At 36.9% G+C, this 19,188-nt stretch overlaps 1 protein-coding gene across 3 annotated transcripts in view; it reads right to left on the bottom strand.

Moving 5' to 3' along the window:
* The window catches only part of Rbcn-3A (rabconnectin-3 alpha), a 980,796-nt gene that overhangs the window by 177,314 nt on the left and 784,294 nt on the right, over positions 1 to 19,188 (bottom strand). For 2 of the 3 annotated variants that reach the window (XM_090388469.1, XM_090388476.1), the window contains exons 47-48: positions 16,700 to 16,824; positions 1,204 to 1,366 (exon numbers count right to left, since the gene is read on the bottom strand). In XM_090388469.1, coding sequence (XP_090244595.1) covers positions 1,204 to 1,366; positions 16,700 to 16,824 — 288 coding nt within the window. Of the gene's footprint in view, positions 1 to 1,199; positions 1,367 to 16,699; positions 16,825 to 19,188 lie in introns of all 3 variants that reach the window. The other variant, XR_016547873.1, reaches the window with a different exon arrangement.

Raw genomic sequence — 19,188 nt, 5'->3', positions numbered from 1 at the left:
TGAATCCATGGTCGGGTCATGTCTGACTACTACTGTGCAAGGTGGTGGGAGCAGTGTTATGGTGTGGGGAATGTTTTTTTGGCACACGTTAAGTCCATTGATACCCACAGATTCACATCTGAATGCCACATCCTACCTAAACATTGCTGACCAAGTGCATCCATTCATGTTGACAGTTTATCCACAGTCAGATGGTTACTTCCAGCAGGATAATGCGTCAGCGCACAAAGCCGAATCACTATGAAATGGTTTCAGGAACATGATAATGACTTTTCTTTGCTGCAGTGGCCCGCTCAATCTTCGGATCTCAATCCTATTGAACATCCTAACACCCTTGGAAATGGCAGTTCGATGCAGACCTACACCTCCATCGAATCTCAAGGAACTGCATGACACACTCATGTCTGCATGGTACTCCATTCATGCACGTTTTCCGCATCTTGTTCAATCCATGTCTAGACGAATTCAGGCTGTTTTGAAGGCTAAAAGAGGCTCAACATGCTACTAGGTAGGTGTACCTAATAAAGTGGCAGCACAGTGTGCGTGCACGCACGCACGCACACACACACACACACACACGCACACACACAAGAAAATTTTAGCCATTAACCTGGCACCACAAATATTTTTGTAAACATCCTTTTCGCTTTGTACACCTGAGTGGTGCATCAAAAGTAGTGCCACATTAAAGGACTGTATGAGTTTTGTGCTAAGAAATATATGAAACAAAGAGTGGGAGGGGGGGCTTTCTTGTCTGGGCTATGATCACTCTCCTGGCATATTAATTTCCTATATTCCTCAATTTTCTTAACCTCCATGGTCTCTGGACCAATCTTTTTTTTTTTTGACTATATAAAATTTTTAATTTCTTTATGTACAACATAAATTGACAAGCATGCATTAAAAACTGAAGATTTCATAAACATTAAAATCAAGTTTTCTTTGTTATACACCCTGTAAAAAGGAAAAATTAATTGGACAGAGTCAGTGTATTTAATTTTTTTCATGGCACTGATTGAAATTTGAATACTTCACACACACAGTGTGCATATAAGGAAACAAAGGTTGTGAGAGTGTTCCAATACAACTAAAATATGCATAGAGATTGTCAAATCCAATGTATCAAAGCTGAAATAAAACACAGAAAAAATAACAAATGGTTTGAAATATTTAATAAGTACCTAGGATTATGTATTTACCTACCACAGATGTTCCCCTGCCAGACTGTGTTCCTAATGGTGGAGGATTAGGGCCTGTAGGACTATTATATGATGAACCACCTATTGAATGCCCATAGTGACTGGATATTTTATCTGTTGGATGCTGAATTACTAAGTATTCTGAAGAGGGAAGGGAAGTAATAGACCTAATAAAAGAGATTTCATTATTTAGGTATACTGATAAACATAATTTTAAAAGAAATGAAATGTACATGATATTTCAACACAGTGGTTCACATACAGAAATGTTGTTTCGGATGGCTCACGTACCCCAAACTGGTAGTTTTTACAAGTGTCAACATACGACAGTACAATTATATAAAATTTAAAAAAATGTCCTTGGAGAGTTATAGCCAACCCAACCTAGGCAGTATTTCTTAATGTGCAATAATTATTTCTACTTATTTGTGTGTCTCTCTCTCTTGCTTTATTTGCAGTTCAAAGAATGTTCTTGATGATCCAATAATTGGGCATCCCCTCAAAATGAGGACAGAGTTGTAAAAGTTAAGGAAATTGTGGCAAGAGATCATCATTTGACCCTTGGAATGATGGCTGATGAGTTGTATAATATTCATCAAATTATGCATGATGATTTAGGGCAGAGGTTCCCCACCAGTACACGAGGGGTGAGCTACCGGTAAGCGGGCAGTGAATGAAACCACCTGTAATTTCCCTCATGGGAGGGTAAACTTTTTAAATGTTAATATCTTACTAAAGCCAAAACTTCCTTTAATTTTTCACAGTTCATATCTATGCGAGTATTTCAGTCTTTTTTTTCATGGAAAATATGCGTCTTTTCTTTCTTGTACTTCTTAATTCATAGAACTTCATCTCTTTTTTCTTCTTATTTTATAGGGTCAGTCTTCCTTCAGAGGTTGGTTAGTGAGCATTAAAAGTAGTGTTTGCAGTTGTAATGATTTCAAAGGTAATTTGAAATTTAGATCATTAGAAATTACGACATACTGCTATTTTAATTATTATATTTTTATTCCAGTGATAAAATTAATTCTTTTTAAAGAAAATTAAAACTAATTGTTTGTTTGTTTGTTTGTTATTTGGTTTTTAGGAGCATTAGCAACTAAGGCCATATTGCTCCGGGATATGCGGTGGTCATTCCCTGACCTTTCCGCATCCTCCGTATTTGGTGGTGACGGGCTCGAACCCCGGTCTAATCAAGAAGCGTGTTCTACGCACTGCCGCTCCTTCCCACCTGGCTACGGAGGCGCCTATTAATTAAAACTAATGGAAGAGCAGGTATTGAAAACAATATATAAGCATGTTATTGTCACTTCACGATTTTATCCAAGAAAATAACTTATCTATGACCCAAAATGTGACTGATGACATAGACGAACATATAAAATCTTTGCACACAAGTTTTGAAAAATATTTCCAGGAAGACTTTACAGCACAGAATTGGATTAGGAACCCTTCTGCAATCTCAAATGAGATCCCACCAAAAGATATGATGTACAAGGAGTCATTCATAGATTTAGTGTCTGACAGGGGCTTAATGTTGAAGTTTAAGAGTTAAAACTTAACAAAATTTTGGCTTTCTCTCTCCACCAAGAATATCCACTGCTTTCTGCAGGCATTGAAAGTTTTAATGCTATTTAATTCGACTTAACTTGTGTGAGGCTGGATTTTCAGCAATGACCGAATTAAAAATTAATATAGAACTTCGATGAATATTGAATCAGATCTTCGACTGATTTTGAAACTAATAAATCCAGATATGCATTTGGTAGTAAAAGTGAAACAGATTCAAAATTCGAAACAGAAACAAAAAAAAATTAGAGTAAAGAGGAAAATGTTTAAAGCACATGTTATGTGAAAATATAAAAACCTCATTTATAAATTGTATTTTCTTAATTAATAAATATGTTTTTCTGTTTTTAGTAGAATAGCTCGGTTTTGCTTATCTAATTATTTATGTGACTTTTCAAAAAATACTTATATACTCATTAATTAACACACTGGTATATCATAAGATACCAATGTGGTTGACGGGTATGTGGGTTTATAAAGGTTAGGAACCTCTGATTTAGGGGAAAGTAAGGTCTCTGCAATATTTCTGCTAAACAGCCTCACAAATACACAGAAGAGTGTCATCATGCGAAGACTTTATCCAGACTTGTTGTTGAGTTACAGGTTAATGTTGAAAAAAAGGCTTCAGTTACGGTTAAATTTGAAAGTGTCTGCAATCCTGTCTAGACACAATAGGAGGAAGTATATGATGAGAGCCTTGTCAATCAATTTGGCCCTGGAGTGATTTGCAGGGCTTATGGGGCAGAATTTTTCTTGGTGGTTTGTGCTTGTTAACAGGAGAGATTGCTCTACAGGGATGGAATACACTTCAATGGAAGGGATGCAAGAATATTTGCTGATGCTATCAAGGCAATGTAAGGTGGGTTGGAAAACTGCAAGTTTGGGGGCAGGGGATTCAAAGACCAGTAGATTAACAGTAGCCGCAGGCAGAGGTGGAAATGATTCTTGCACTGCTTCTATTGGAATGAGCAGCAGCCCGAAAAGCCAGTTGCTGGGGATTTCAGGAACTGCTGGGAGTCATGAAACAAATAAATACATGGGCTGCCTTAGAGTAACTAAGAGTAAGAACAGGTGCATGTATACTTGCATGTACACCAATTCTAGGAGTATAATAAATAAATTTGATGAATATGAAGTACTGGTTAAGACTTCCAAGGTGAATATTGTTGGGATATCAGAGACGTGGTGCAACTCAGATATAAGGGACGCAGAATTGGAATTTGGGGAGTACAATTTGTACAGAGAAGATAGACAGGACAGGAAGGGAGGAGGAGTTACGATGTTAGTTACAAAACACATAAAATCTATGGAAGTGCATCCAGTTGACATAGATGAACAGTGCAATGCTGAGTCAGTTTGGTGTGAAATGAGTACTGAGAAAGCAAAAATGAGGGTAGGAGTTTATTATAGGCCTAATGACTCTGATGAGTACAATGAACAATTATACAGAGAAATCTAGTGGGCTAGTAAATCACAGTGTCTTATATAATGGGGGGATTTTAACTTCCCAGATATAGACTGGAACTTGTGGATTGGTCACTTGCACACTAGCAAGGCTTTTGGGGATTTATTTGATGACTGTTTTCTGCAGCAGGTTAGACAGGCAAAAAAAGAAAATAACAACACTCTTGATCTGATTATTACCAGTGATTATTCATGCTGCCATTGTTGTTTTTTTGGTTTTTAGGAGCATTAGCAATTAAGGCCATATTGCTCCGGGGATATGCGGTGGTTATTCCCTGACCTTTCTGCATCCTCCGTATTTGGTGGGCACGGGCTCGAACCCAGGTCTAATCAAGAAGTGTGTGCTATGCACTACTGCTCCCTTATTAGTCATATGGTGCAAGGAAGCCTGAAGCTTATGTTATTGTTGTTGTTTTGGTTTTTAGGAGCATTAGCAACTAAGGCCATATTGCTCCGGGATATGTGGTGGTCATTCCCCGACCTTTCCGCATCTTCCGTATTTGGAGGTGGCGGGCTCGTACCCCGGTCTAATCAAGAAGCATGTGATACGCACTACTGCTCCTTCCCAAATGGCTAAGGAGGCGCCCCCTGAAGCTTATGCTGCACTAGCAAAAAAAAATTCAAGTTACCCTCAGAGAGAGAGAGAGAGAGAGAGAGAGAGAGAGAGAGAGAGAGAGAGAGAGAGAGAGAGAGAGAGAGAGAGAGAGAGAGAGAGAGAGAGAGAGAGAGAGAGAGAGAAACAAAAGTAGAAAGGAAAATCATCAAGAAATAAAAGTATGATGATATCCAGATCAGGACCCTGGGTGTGTGCTAAGCCCATACTCACCAGATGTGAGCCCTCTGGGTTAAATTAAGAATTTGCAAATAAAGGAACCACTAGGTGGCAGTGATCACAGTGCACAGATGTGGGATTTACTTAAAGATGTAACTACCATCAGGGGTAAAGGGAAGGGTTTTGCTTTCATATAGGCGAATACAGTGGGTCTCAGAGATTTTTTTGGTTCTATACAGCAGGACCAACTGATGATGTTACCAACAGCAAATTCTAAATGGGAAGCATTCGATGAAGTAATTTTGGAAGCTACTAGGCTTTTTGTTCCAATCCTAAGAAATACTGCTGTAGGTTTAGGCCTAAATGGATGTCAGATAAACTTATGAGACTCGTGGCAGAGAAGAAAAATGCATGGGATGCACATAAATTGTCAGGCGACATAGAAGCCTATGGTACATACAAGCTAGTCTGTAATCAAGTTACAAAGGAGGTCAGGCAAGCAAAGGCAGATTATGAAAAATCTTTGGTAAAGTTTGCAAAGAAAAATAGCAAAGGCTTCTTTAATTATATAAATTCTAAAAGGAAGGGGATGAATCACATTGGTCCACTTGATATCAATGGTTTAACTGTAGATGATCATTCTCAGATAGCTGCCGAACTAAATGAGAATTTTGCATCTAAGTTCACATATGAGGAGTTATTCAAAGAGGGGAATGCCAGAAGTTTATCCAACTCTAACAGTGAGCTAAGTGATTTTGTAATAACTGAGAACAAAGTGGAGGAGAAATTGTTGAAGTGTGGATAGATCCCATCCACCACAGGCCTTCCTTATGTTAAACATAAGGAAGGCCTGTGGTGGATGGGATCTATCCAGTTATATTAAAGGATGATGCAAAGGCTTTCATAACTACCTATAATTATGAAAGCTTGCTTAGACTCAGGGGTTGTCCCCATGGACTGGAGGTATGCAAATATCAAAGGGTGACACAGGTAATTATAGGACTCTTAGTCTAACTTCTGTTCCAGGGAAAATAATTGGGTCACTGGTTAAGGTAGCGATGCAGGATCATCTAGAGAAGACTGCCGTTATAGTTCAGGCACAGCATGGGTTTGTTAAAGGGAAGTCTTGTCTGGGAAATTTGATTGGCTACAATGATGTGGTCACAAAGGAACTGGATGCAAAGAATAATTTTGATATCATATACTTGGATTTTAGGAAAGTTTTTGATACTATTGCACATGGAAGACTACTGTACAAATTGAAGCAGTGTGGCATTGGAGGCAAGTTGCTACAATGGATAAAATGATGGATGAGTGGGAGAAGACAGAGAGTGGTTATCAATGGACACTGCTCTTATGGACTAATGTTATTAGTGGAGTCCCTCAGGGTTCGGTGTTGGGCCCATTGTTGTTTTCAGTATTTATCAATGATACTGATGATGGTATATCAGGGTTAATGTCTAAGTTTGCAGACGATATGAAGGTTGGCAGGGTTGTTAATGACAGTAAAGATAGTACGCGACTGCAAAAGGATCTGGAAAAGTTGAACAAATGGGCTGAGATGTGGCAACTGAAGTCTAACATTGGCAACTGCAAAGTACTGCATATGGGTAGCAGTAAACCCAGAGTAATGTATCAACTGGGTGGTACAACACCTTAGGGTAGTGGAGACTGAAAAGGACCTGGGAGTAATTGTGCAGTTAAATATGAAGTTTTCTGAGTAATGCAAAAAAACTGCAAGAGTATCTCATGTTTTCTTGTCAATGATATACAGGAATTTTGCTAGCAGGTATAAAGGGGTGATTGTCCCCTTATATAAGGCAGTTTTCAGGCCACAACTTAAGTACTGTATACAGGTCTGGAGGCCTAATTTTAGGAAAGATGTCGAGCTGCTGGAACAAGTACAGAGAAAGGCAGCAAAATTGGTGAGTGGAACAAAGGGTTGATGTTACCAAGAAAGTCTTTAAGTTTGCAAATTGCAGCTTCTGGGAACTAGGCACCTGCGAGGTGATCTAATTGAGATGTATAAGGCCTTGAATGGATTGAGGAAGCTCAATGCTAATGGGATTCTTGCTCAGATTACTCACCTGAGGGGGCTTAATTCAAATTTAGGAAAGACAATTATAGAATAGATGTGTGGTAATTTGTCTTTGGCCAGCAGGTGGTTGATAGTTGGAACAAACTTCCATCTGTTGTAGTGGAGATCAGCAACTTAAATAAATGCAAGGCAGAACTAGACAAACATTTGGAGTGAATGGATGGGTGAAACTGATGGCATACGAGCTTGCTTTCTTTCATCATATGCCTCTACTAATGCTAATGGTAATGCTAAATCTTATGCTTTTATTAAGATGTGAATTGTTTATGAATTTTTCTTATGAGTTGAATATGTTAAAGGGACAAAGGCTAATATAATTAAGAGCTTTTAAGGTCTAGTTTCATTATTAACAGTAGAGGAAGCTTACACTGGAACGCTGCAGTTCATATTCTTAGTTATTACAACTTTAATGAATTTGAAAGGAAATATATATGAGGGTAATTCAAAAAATAAGTTACACTTCACCATTGTAGCCCAAGATACATTTATTGAGGTATTTAACATTATGCAATAGAAAGCACATACGTTGCACTACTTTTCTACATAGTCACTGAATTGGTGTAAACACTTCTGGGAACGTGTGACTAAACGTTTGATTCCCTAATGATAGAAATCCACTCTTTGGTCATTCAGCCACCATCGAACTGCTGTTTTGCACCTACTTATCATTTGGAAATTGTTGGGTGGTTGATTTTGAGATTCCTTAGACACGTTGGAAACTATGGCCATAGTGCCCCATTTGGAAATCGTTGTCCCCCTAATGTTGTTTCAGCTTACCGAAGGTGTGATAGTCACAAGGCGGAAAATCGGGACTGTATGGTGGATGTTGCCATACCGCCCATCCAAACCTTTGGAACAAGTGTCGTGTTGTGTGTGCATTGTTCAACCTTTGCTTACCTTTCCAGTCCTCTTGTTTTTCATGGCTGTTTGCAAAGACTGTAATGTTTGGCAGTATGAAGCAGCATTAATTGTTGTGCCTTTTGCCATAAATTTCGTGTAAACAACTCCTTCACAATCAAAAAACACAGTGGCCATGACCTTTCCTGCTAATGGTGGAACTTTGAATTTCTTCCACACAGACGATATTGTGTGTCTCCATTCCATAGACGCTCTGTTTCTGGGGTGAAATGGTGCATCCATGTTTCATCGCCAGTGATGATGCAGCATAAGAAGTCATGGCCTTCCACAGAATAGCATTGAAGGAAGGCTAGAGAAGATAAAAACCGTTGACCTTTGTGCTTGTCTGTCACTGAACAAGGAACCCATTGTGCACACAATTTGTGATAGTCAAGGTGTTCACAGACAATGGAATGAACACTGCCTATCGAAATATCCAACTTCTTTGCCATTTCTGTGCCTGTGAGGCTTTGATTATTGAGAATCATTTCATCAATCTGCATCACATTGTCTGCAGTGGTCGACGTTGATGGCCTTCCTTTTTGATCGGCATCGGTCAATTCTATGCGACCACTTTCGAACTACTGGTACCACTTCACTATGGCTGGATGCAACATTGCGTTTTCCCCATACACCGCCATTATTTCATGATGAATCTCGGAACAATTCAAACATTTCGCCTACAAAATTGTACTATTACACGTACCTCGAACTTGGAGTAACATTCTAGCTGACGTGCCATTATGAACGCTTGCTCTTACATAAATGTTACCACTACGTCAACGAAACTCACCTAGCAGGTGACGCATAATATGAACTCTATTCTGCACAGGCGTCACATTTGTTGCGCAATTACACCAAGAGATGGTGGCAGGTGTAACTTATTTTTCGAATGCCCCTCATATAAAAACTTAAAGAGATAATTATACTTATACACTCAACCATGTTTGAGTTAAAGGTATGTTATAGAAATCATGAATTGTTGAAGAGGCTTCCATCCTGCAGTGGGTAGATAATGGCTGCAGTTCACCTTTTTTTTTTTTTTTTTTTTTTATAGAAATCAGGTAAATGCAAGTAGTGATTCAAGAAAAATATTCAAAGTTAGATGAGCAAAACCATCTCAAAAGCTTGCATGTAGCTCACCTGTTCTTCTCAGGGGTTACTGATATGTATCAAATTGCACTGGATGAAAATACAACTCCTAAATTTACAAGGTGTCCTGTAGTTTTTTTCTTTATTGCACCGAGAGACAAGAGAACATATAAATTACAGACATTTAATTCTAAAGCTAACAAACCAACATGTTTGGGGATTCCTTGGATATAGTGAGAAGATCTGTGGATTTATGAATTTTCCCATTCATAAATATTTAAGAGATAGAGAAGAGGCACAAAGTTTCACTTAGTTTTTGATTTTTTGAATGGTTCCCAATAGTTCATATTAAAAACAGGTGTAATCCACCTTGTATCTACATGTGACCCATAAATTGAAAACCATTATTATATGCTACAATCTTATCATCATTTGCAACACTGACTTGGCTCGTGGTAACCAGGGTAGCCTTGTGCAGGCAAAGTTTTTATGGCTCCGGCAAATAGAGAAGTTTTTTTTATATTTTTGCTGTTTTATTGATTAAATTGCTATATTAATTTATTTATTAAGACTCAAGATTTCTAAGAGGTACAAGCTAAAGATTATAATGATTTATACACCAACATCGAGCCATGATAATGAAGAGGTTGAAGAAATGTACACCGAAATTGAGTCTTCTAGATGAGCAGAAAACCCACTACACTATTATTATGGGGGACTTCAATGCTAAGGTTGGAAAAAGGCAAAACAGCGCAGAAAGAGGAACTATAGGAAATTTTGGAATTGGTGAAAGAAATAAAAGAGGTGAACGACTTGTGGAATTTGCAGAATCTCAAGGACTGTCAGTAATGAACACTTTTTTCAAGGAAAGGGTGAACAGAAAGTGGACATGGAAAAATCCAACTTCTTTGCCATTTCTGTGCCTGTGAGGCTTTGATTATTGAGAATCATTTCATCAATCTGCATCACATTGTCTGCAGTGGTCGACGTTGATGGCCTTCCTTTTTAATTGGCATCGGTCAATTCTATGCGACCATTTGTTGTTAATCCAAATGGATTAACAACTAGTGGATTAGTTGTTAATACAAATAGATTAACAACTAATGAAATCGACTTCATCCTCACTAACAGAAGATATATTGTGAATGATGTTACCGTCCTGAATAAGGTAAATGTTGGAAGTGATCACAGAATGGTAAGATGTACACTTGATATAGATGTAGGAGAGGAAAGGAAAAAACTGACTCGAGTAAATAATACAAAGGTCTTTGAGATAACAGAGGAGGAGAAAAAGCAGTATGTACTGGAACTTAAGAACAAGTTTGAGCTTCTGCAGACTGCTCAGGACCAAGATATCGACGAGGAATATTACAACTTTCTGAAAGTGATAAAGCCCAAGAAACCTATAGGGAAACAGAAATCCAAAGAAGAAAAAATTAGTCAAGAAACACTTGCCATGATGAACCGAAGACGACAAATGAAGAGCAAGAAAAACACTGACAGGGAGAAAATTGAGTATACTGAGTTATGCAAAGCCATTAGAAAGAGACTCAGAGAGGACATAAGATTTAACACAAGAAAAGTAGAAAAAGCATTAATGGAAAACAAAGGATTTAAATCAGCAGCGATGAGCAGTAATACAGAAGGACAAATGATACTGAAACTGAAGAATAGCGATGGTGTACTTATAAACAGCAGAGAAGGCATAATTCAAATTGCAGAAGACTACTATAGAAAATTATACAAGGAGCGAGGGAATGATACCAGCAGTGGGGAAGATGGATTGCAAAGTAGCAACACATACGACATACCCAATATTCTTCCTGATGAGGTAGAACATGCATTGAAGAAAATGAAGAATCGGAAAAAGCCCCGGGGGAAGAAGAAGTTACTGTAGAGTTGTTAAAATTGGGAGGAAGAGACATAACACAAAAACTGGCAAGGCTCTTCACAAAGTGCATTAGAAAAGGTGTGACGCCTAAGCAGTGGAATAATGCAATCATAGTTTTGCTGCATAAGAAAGGAGATAAATCAGAAATTGGAAATTATAGACCAATTAGCTTGTTATCCCACATCTACAATTTGTTCACAAGGGTCATTACTAACAGATTAGAAAGAATACTTGATGAGAATCAACCGAAAGAGCAAGCTGGCTTTAGGACAGGATTCTCAACTATGGATCACCTTCACGTAATATCACAGCTAATGGAGAAAGCAAATGAATATAAAACACCATTATGCCTGGCATTTGTGGATTATAAAAAGGCATTTGACTCCATACAGCATAAGGCAATGTTTCGGGCACTGGAAAGACAAGGCATAGATACCCCATATATTATGATTTTGAAGAAAATATATGAGAGTGCTACCTCCTTTATTAGACTAGACAAAGACAGTAGCAAATTTAAAATCGAGAAACGAGTTTGACAAGGAGACACAATATCTCCGAAGCTGTTTACTGCTGCCCTTGAGGAAGCTTTCAGAAGATTAGTCTGGTCACAGAAAGGAGTCAATGTGAACGGAGAGTACCTAAACCATTTACGATTTGCACATGACATTGTGGTCATAAGCCACGATCCCAAAGAATTAGAGGAAAATCTTAAGCAGTTATGCACAGTTAGTAAGGATTTTGGACTAAAGATGAATATGGCTAAAACAAAAGTAATGATGAACAAGTATGCCACAGAAAGGGAAATAATGATTGAAGGAGCAGTAATTGAAAAGGTGGAGTCATATACTTTATCTGGGACAAGTTATTAGCTGTAATAATGATAAATGGCTGGAAGTCAAGAGAAGAATAAATTTTGGATGGATAGCATTCAGGAAATATAGTCACATACTGAAGAGCAATATCCCAGTTTGTCTGAAACTGTAAAATAATGAATCAATGCATACTCCCCACCATGACTTATGTAAGTGAAACTTGGGCACTCACCAAAAGAATGGAAGAGAAGCTAAGAACTACACAGCGAAGAATGGAACGAATTATATTGGGAATCAGACTGTTAGATAAGAAGAGAAACACATGGATTAGGCAGCAAACTCAAGTAAAGGACATTCTTATCAAAACTAAAGAACTAAAATGATCTTGGGCAGGACACATAGCTCGAAGACATGACAGATGGACTAAGAAAATAACAGAATGGTACCCAAGAGGAGCTAGAAGAAAACCTGGAAGACAAAAGCGGAGATGGATAGATGAAATTCATGAGTTTGTGGGTAGTAAATGGATGGCCAGTGCTCAAAACAGAAGGAACTGGAAAGTTGCTGGAGAGGTCTTCATCCTGCAGTGGATTGAAAATGGCTGATGATGATGATGAATGATGATTAATTTATTTTCTAGAAGTAGCTTTATATTCCTAGTATGATACTTTGTTTAATTTTTAACTTTGATAGATATTTTCTAGGTTATTACTTAGTATCGGTAAGGGTATCAATCCATGTGTTTTACAAGTTTCTGCAGCTCCGGTGAATGCAAAGTTTTTAGCTATATTTAGCCGCCTTATTCACTTAATTGTTATATTAAATTATTTTCTCTAAGTAGCTTATAGACCTAGTCAAGATCCTTGGTTTATTCTGAATTTAGATAGTGAGATTGTGGAAGTTAATTAATACTTAGTGTCCGTAGATATACCGTTCGTAATTTGCCACCATTGTTATATAATACATTATATCCTCTATTAGATAGCGCTAGCTTAGTATACTATTACTGATTAATCAGTAAAATTTATTAATCGTGTTAAACTTCATTATCAATTAAATTGAACTTTTTTAACTAAATACATATAACGACTTAGATTTTACAAACGTAACATTATTAATTAATACATAACTTGATATGGAAGTTATATAAAGAAACTCGGAGATAATACTTGATAGTGAAAAAAAAAATAATAAATAAAAAATAATATATATATATAGAGTGTTATAACTGCATTGGGATTATTATTATTATTATTATTATTATTATTATTAGCCATAAGGTGCAAGGAAGCCTGAGGCTTATGCTGAACCAGCCAAAAAAAAAAAAAAATCCAGTGTTACCATGAGAGAGAGAGAGAGAGAAAGAGAGAGAGAGAAAGAGAGAGAGAGAGAGAGAGAGAGAGAGAGAGAGAGAGAGAGAGAGAGAGAGAGTCCAAAGAAGGGAATCACCAAAAAAGCAAGAAAGAAGAATGATGATAGCCAGCTCAGGACCCTGGGTTGTTTGTCAAGCCCATGCTCATCAGATGTGAGCCCCTGGGGTAAAATATAAATTTAGGGTTATAATTTTGTAATGAAATTGAAATTTATTGAAATTGAATCAAAATCATGACTCAGACAAAAAAAAAAAAAATCCAGTGTTACCATGAGAGAGAGAGAGAGAGAGAGAGAGTCCGAAGAAGGGAATCACCAAAAAAGCAAGAAAGAAGAATGATAATAGTCAGCTCAGGACCCTGGGTTGTTTGTCAAGCCCATGCTCATCAGATGTGAGCCCCTGGGATAAAATATAAATTTAGGGTTATAATTTTGTAATGAAATTGAAATTTATTGAAATTGAATCAAAATCATGACTCAGACAAGAGCAGCAAAGCAAAAGGTTCACGCTAATGGGAGTGCTGTGGCTCAGGGGAGAACTGAGGGGAGCAGTTACCCTCTGAATCACAGCCTTTTGAAATGCACTGCTTGTTTGTGGGGGCAATCAGGTACGGGACATGACATTGCCAAGGGGAATGTCTTTGTGTGCGCGCGATGTAAGGAGTGTGAGGAAATCAGGCAACAACTGAGCGTTGTTATCGGCCTATATGAGAGCTTGAAGGACAGGATGGATGCCTTCGAAGGATCTAAATTGAGGGGCCCATCAAGCTCTCAGCTGCACACGTCAATGCCAGAGCTTGCACTTGAACACAGCAGCAACCCCTAAGGCAGAATATGCTGGTCGAAAAGGAACTAGTTGTCGGTGACTCTATTGTCAGGGAAACGGGGAACATATTGCATAAAAAGGATAGGTGGAACAGGACCAGGGTAAGTCTGCCAGTGGCAAAGGTTGATGACGTTGTAGAGCAGATATCTACTCTACAACGTCATCAACCTTTGTAGAGCAGATATCTTTTAAAGGCACAAAAGGTGATATTGTTGTACACATTGGCACTAATGATATTAAGAGTAGGAGACTAGCGGAATTAGTTAACAAGTACAGGTCACTGTTAGAAAAAGCCATGATTTAGGGTTGAATTTCAAAACGTCTGCAATTCAGCCCAGACATGATAGGAGGGAGTATATGATGAGAGCTTTGTCGATCAATTCGGCCTTGGAGAGAGAGAAAGATTGTGGTAGGGGTAGAATTGCTCAAGGGGTAGAATTTTTCTCGGCCTAGTCTGTGCTTGTAAACAGGAGAGTCTGCTTATACAGGGATGGGATACACTTAAATACAAAGGGTGCAAGAATATTTGCTGATGCCATCGAGGCAGTGTTAGGTGGGTCAGAAAACTGCTAGCTTGGGTGGGATACACAGATTAACAGTAGCCTCTGGAAGAGGTGAAAGTGATTCTTGCACTGTTTCTATTGGAACGAGCAGAAGCCTTCAAAACAAGATGCAGGATATTTCAGAGACTGCTGGAAGTCATTGCGGTACAAGGAAACACATGTGTTGTGTAAGGGTAGCTAAGAATAGGAACAGGTGCATGTATACTTGCACCTGTTTCGCAGATGCGTGCAAATTTGCCATTAGCCAGCAGGTGGTTAATTGCTGGAACAAACTTTCATCTGTCGTTGTGGAAGTTGATAGGTTAAATAAATTTAAGGAGGAATTGGACAAACATTTAGAGGGAATGGTTGTGTGAATTTTTTTTTTTTTTGGCTGATGCTGCATAAGCTCATACACTTGCTTTCTTACATCACATGCTGCTACTACTACTACTACTTGCATGTTCACAAATGCTAGGAGTTTGATAAATAAATTTGATGAATTTGAGGTGTTGGTCAAAACATCAAAGGCAGATATTGTTGGGATATCAGAGACGTTTTTTTTTTTTTTTTGGCTGGTGTTGCATAAGCTTGCTTTCTTGCATCGTATGCCTCTACTAATGCTAACCATTTTCACTACTTTGTTCTTGCCATTTTATAATTTTGCCATTTTTATCATTTATATAATAAAATAAATAATATGTAATGTGTTAATATATTATTATTAATAACAAATTATACTAATCACTTAGAATTTTACCCTGCTCATCATAGAAATTGGCCCACCTAAAAAAAGTTTAAAATAAATAGTGGCATGCAAACAAGAAATTATGAAGTTTGTGTATTAATTCAGCAGTATTTGCTTACAAAGATGCAGTATACATCTTCTGAAGTATAAACTCCGTGAACAGAAGTACAAGCAGCCAAAAGTCACAACAGGGAATAAAAATGTGGCATATGTCATTAGGGTGAACAATGAACCACACTTCTTGTATTTGTGCTGTGAGTTGGACAATAGTGGCACGAGAAAGGCAAGTGGAGTTCAGTTAATATCTTCATTATATACGAAATGTGTTCAATGGGCATTAGGTGTGATTGAATGTGAAACCAAGGAAGCAAGCCTACATCATGTTGGCAATGACAGGATACAAAAGCTGTATGTACAAAAGCACTATTTTGTTTACTTGCTAAAGTTTACATGCAATTTTATAGTACCTCCAGATTCTTATATCTGGTTGGTAACAGACACATTATTGGATATTCTACTGCACTGCTCAGTTTGACGTGCTATTTAGTTAATTTAAGCATGAGCTGAAATACCAAAAGTACAATTTACAATATTCAAGAATTCTACACTTATTTAAAACAGCTAAGTGAAGATACAGAAGGAGTTTCTCTATCTGAAATGCAATTCTTCATTTATCTTGAGAGCTATTTCCAACTTGATTATTCCATACTGGTCTACATTCAAAAATGGCTTAATTTTACATTTTGATTTTCCTGATTTTTATCTGTTATGTTATCGTGTACAATATGGATTTAGTGGAGCTGCAGGGCTTTCTGCTGCATAGATCCAGATTGTACAAGATTAGGTTCCAAGATTAGTTGCCAGAAAAGATTAGTTTCCTAAATTAGAGGTACCCTTGAAATATTTCACCATACAAATAAGATTTTTTTAAGAATTTTTATGGTGCAATAACTATATTATGCTTAGGAAAAGGCAACAGCATGCTTATTATTAACATATGAATCAAGTAAACATGATGGTGAATTGATTTATAAGGATTAGATCCTTGGATTTTGGTGTGGAATCCTTGAATGAAGCAATTCTTAATATTAAATTTAGCCCTCCTTAATATTAGGGAGTACCTAATTTATTTATAATGCTAAGCTTCATTTGAATTCAGGGCATTTATTAGGTAACATATTATTTGAGATACAAAGAATAGTTCTATTTCACACAAAGCAAGGTTTGTTGTTAACTGTAATGAGAGGATATAGATAAGGAAAGGAGTAAGTAAGTAGGGAAAGGAGCGACTAACAAAATATGAAATTTCCAAGTTGGTTTCTGATATATCTTAACAACAGCAAGGTTGTCCACCATATATTGGTTGATATAAATATATATCAAAACCTTCAATATAAAAGCAAGAACAGTTAACTCACTTATAAATGTTCAGAATATCATATTCTGCTTCATCTTCTAACCAGGGTATTGGTTCTAAAAGGACAGATATATCCATTTCTTGTATCTCTTTTGGAGTAGCAAGAGCTATAGTACCAGTACTAACCTAAGAAAACAAACAAACAAAAAAATAAATAAATATATATAAAAAAAAAAATATATATATATATATATATATATATATATATTTTTTTGCTGATCTCTATGTTAAAATTTACAAATAATTCTTCGCTTAATACAGATATATATATATATATATATATATATATATATATATATATATATATATATATATGTACAGGTAATCCTCGTATAACACAGTAGTTAGGTTCCTATAAAATGTTGTGTTGTGTTGTGTGAAACTGTGTTATACGGGACTAATAAAAAATAAAAAGGGGGGCGTTACGTTCCAAAAGCTAACAAAAATACACTATTATAGATTTCGTGTATCTTCTTCTTCTCTCCTTAAAAAATCAGTAATCTGGGTTTGTTTGCTTTTGCTTGATAAATCTTTGTGAATTTCATTGTATGGAACTAAGCATTTTTGAAGCTCCATTTTGAGCTTTGAGCTCCTTTCATTCAAAGTTACTCTGTGCATATCTGCATTCAAAAAAATAAGACTAATTGTTCGGCTAACTTTATGCCTTCCCGTATACTTTTTAGTTTAAAATTTAGAAGTTTAGAATTTTTCATCTGCACTATCATCCTCTGAATTGATTTGGTTTTGTCTCCGATGGCATTTGCACCAAATCCACTTTGCCAGCCTCTTTTTCTATGAGTAATTCTTGAACATCTTCAGTAATCATATCTTTTTTTATTTTTTTAGGAGCATCGGCAACTAAGGCCATGTTACTCTGTGCATATTGTCTATAAATTGCATGTGTCCGAGGTCGATTTTCTCTTTTACTGGACAAAAAACCCGAGTTTCCAGGAAAGAAAACCATGCTACCATCACCTGAGTCCAATTAACTCAGCCACGTTGTGAAAAAGACCCATAAAATCCCCTCCTCCACCATCGACAGGATTCGAACTCAGGTCTTTTCCACCCAGGGTGGGGAGGAGAGCGATTCTATCAACTGTGCTACCAAGAGGGCTTCAATAGTCATAAAAACCTTCTCCTCCTACCGACATAGCAAGTTCTACTATCGCACTGATTCCGTTTTCTGCCGCTTTGACCATATTTCTTGAATGAACTGACTCTGGCCATACATTTTTCCACATGCATTTAACGTCAACAGTTTTACTTCTTTGAGCGATAAAGCTATGATTCTGATACAGTCCACAATTGAGAAATGTTTCCATGCCCCCATTACTTCAATAGATTTGGAATCACTATTTCTAAAATCCATCGTAATGATTTTCTGATATAATGAGTTTTAAAGGTGGATATAATGCCTTGATCTAATGGCTGAATGAAAGAAGTTGTATTAACCTAGTAAAACTGTGGTGGTAGGAACATAACTTTAATGTTTGGATGACTTAAATCTTTTGGATGGCCTGGCATGCCATCAAATAGTAATAAAAATTTGAAATCTAGATTTTTCCACAAGTTCAATAGCACAGCACATAACGTGGGGATTTCTCAACAAAATAAAACACAGGGATTTATCAATATTTTTTTTTTTTTTTTTTGACTAGCAAGTCAACAGCGGGGATTCAAAAAGAGTGGAAATATTGAAAAATCACATCCAATATAATGGCAGGGTTTTCCCCACACAAAAGCTCAAAAATATCCTGTTATGCGAAGTTTGCCGAAATTCTCTAACAGTGTTAGAGCGAAACAGTGTTATATAAGTACTGTGTTGTGCGAGGATTTCTGCAATTTATCAATCGTGTTAGAACGAAACTGTGTTGTAGAAGTACCGTGTTATACAGGGGTTGCCTATATATATATATATAAATGGGTTCTTACCATTGTAGAAGTAGTGATTTTTATCATTTTTACTTATTCAATTTAATTTAATTTAATATTAATACAACTTTTTTATATATACAGCAATACCATGCTGATAATTGGTACTGAAACTGTTCTGCATTATGTGAAACCGTGCTGATTGAGGTATAATTATAATGGGTTTTAACTGAATGTGTACCAGAGAGTCTATAAACAAATTATAATAAATCTATAAAGAATTTGAGCTTGATAGCCAATTAAAAGGATTTGAAATAAAAAATATTGAAAAAATGTTATTAACGAAAATGTAACATCATGAGAGAAGAGAAAAAAGCTTTATTGTTTATTTAGGTATTTCAATAATGAAATGTGGTGAAGTTGTCTCTTCTTTTTCTCGGTGCACAAGTCTTTGTAGCATCGAATCCTACCTTGTTAAATCTGCCATATCTCGATGCTACATTCAACATTCAGATCTCCATTCATAATCGTATCGCAGGACATGTCCACCCCCCCAAAACATTTTCTCCAATTCTTCTTCAATTTTCAGTTAAATCACAGCATTGCGAAGTCACGTGG

Source organism: Mastigoproctus giganteus, chromosome 2 (genome assembly GCF_048544385.1).
Source record: "Mastigoproctus giganteus isolate SK-2022 chromosome 2, ASM4854438v1, whole genome shotgun sequence".
Taxonomy (NCBI): Eukaryota; Metazoa; Arthropoda; class Arachnida; order Uropygi; family Thelyphonidae; genus Mastigoproctus; species Mastigoproctus giganteus.
Note: the sequence above shows the minus strand (reverse complement) of the source record. Positions and strands in the feature narration are given on the sequence as shown.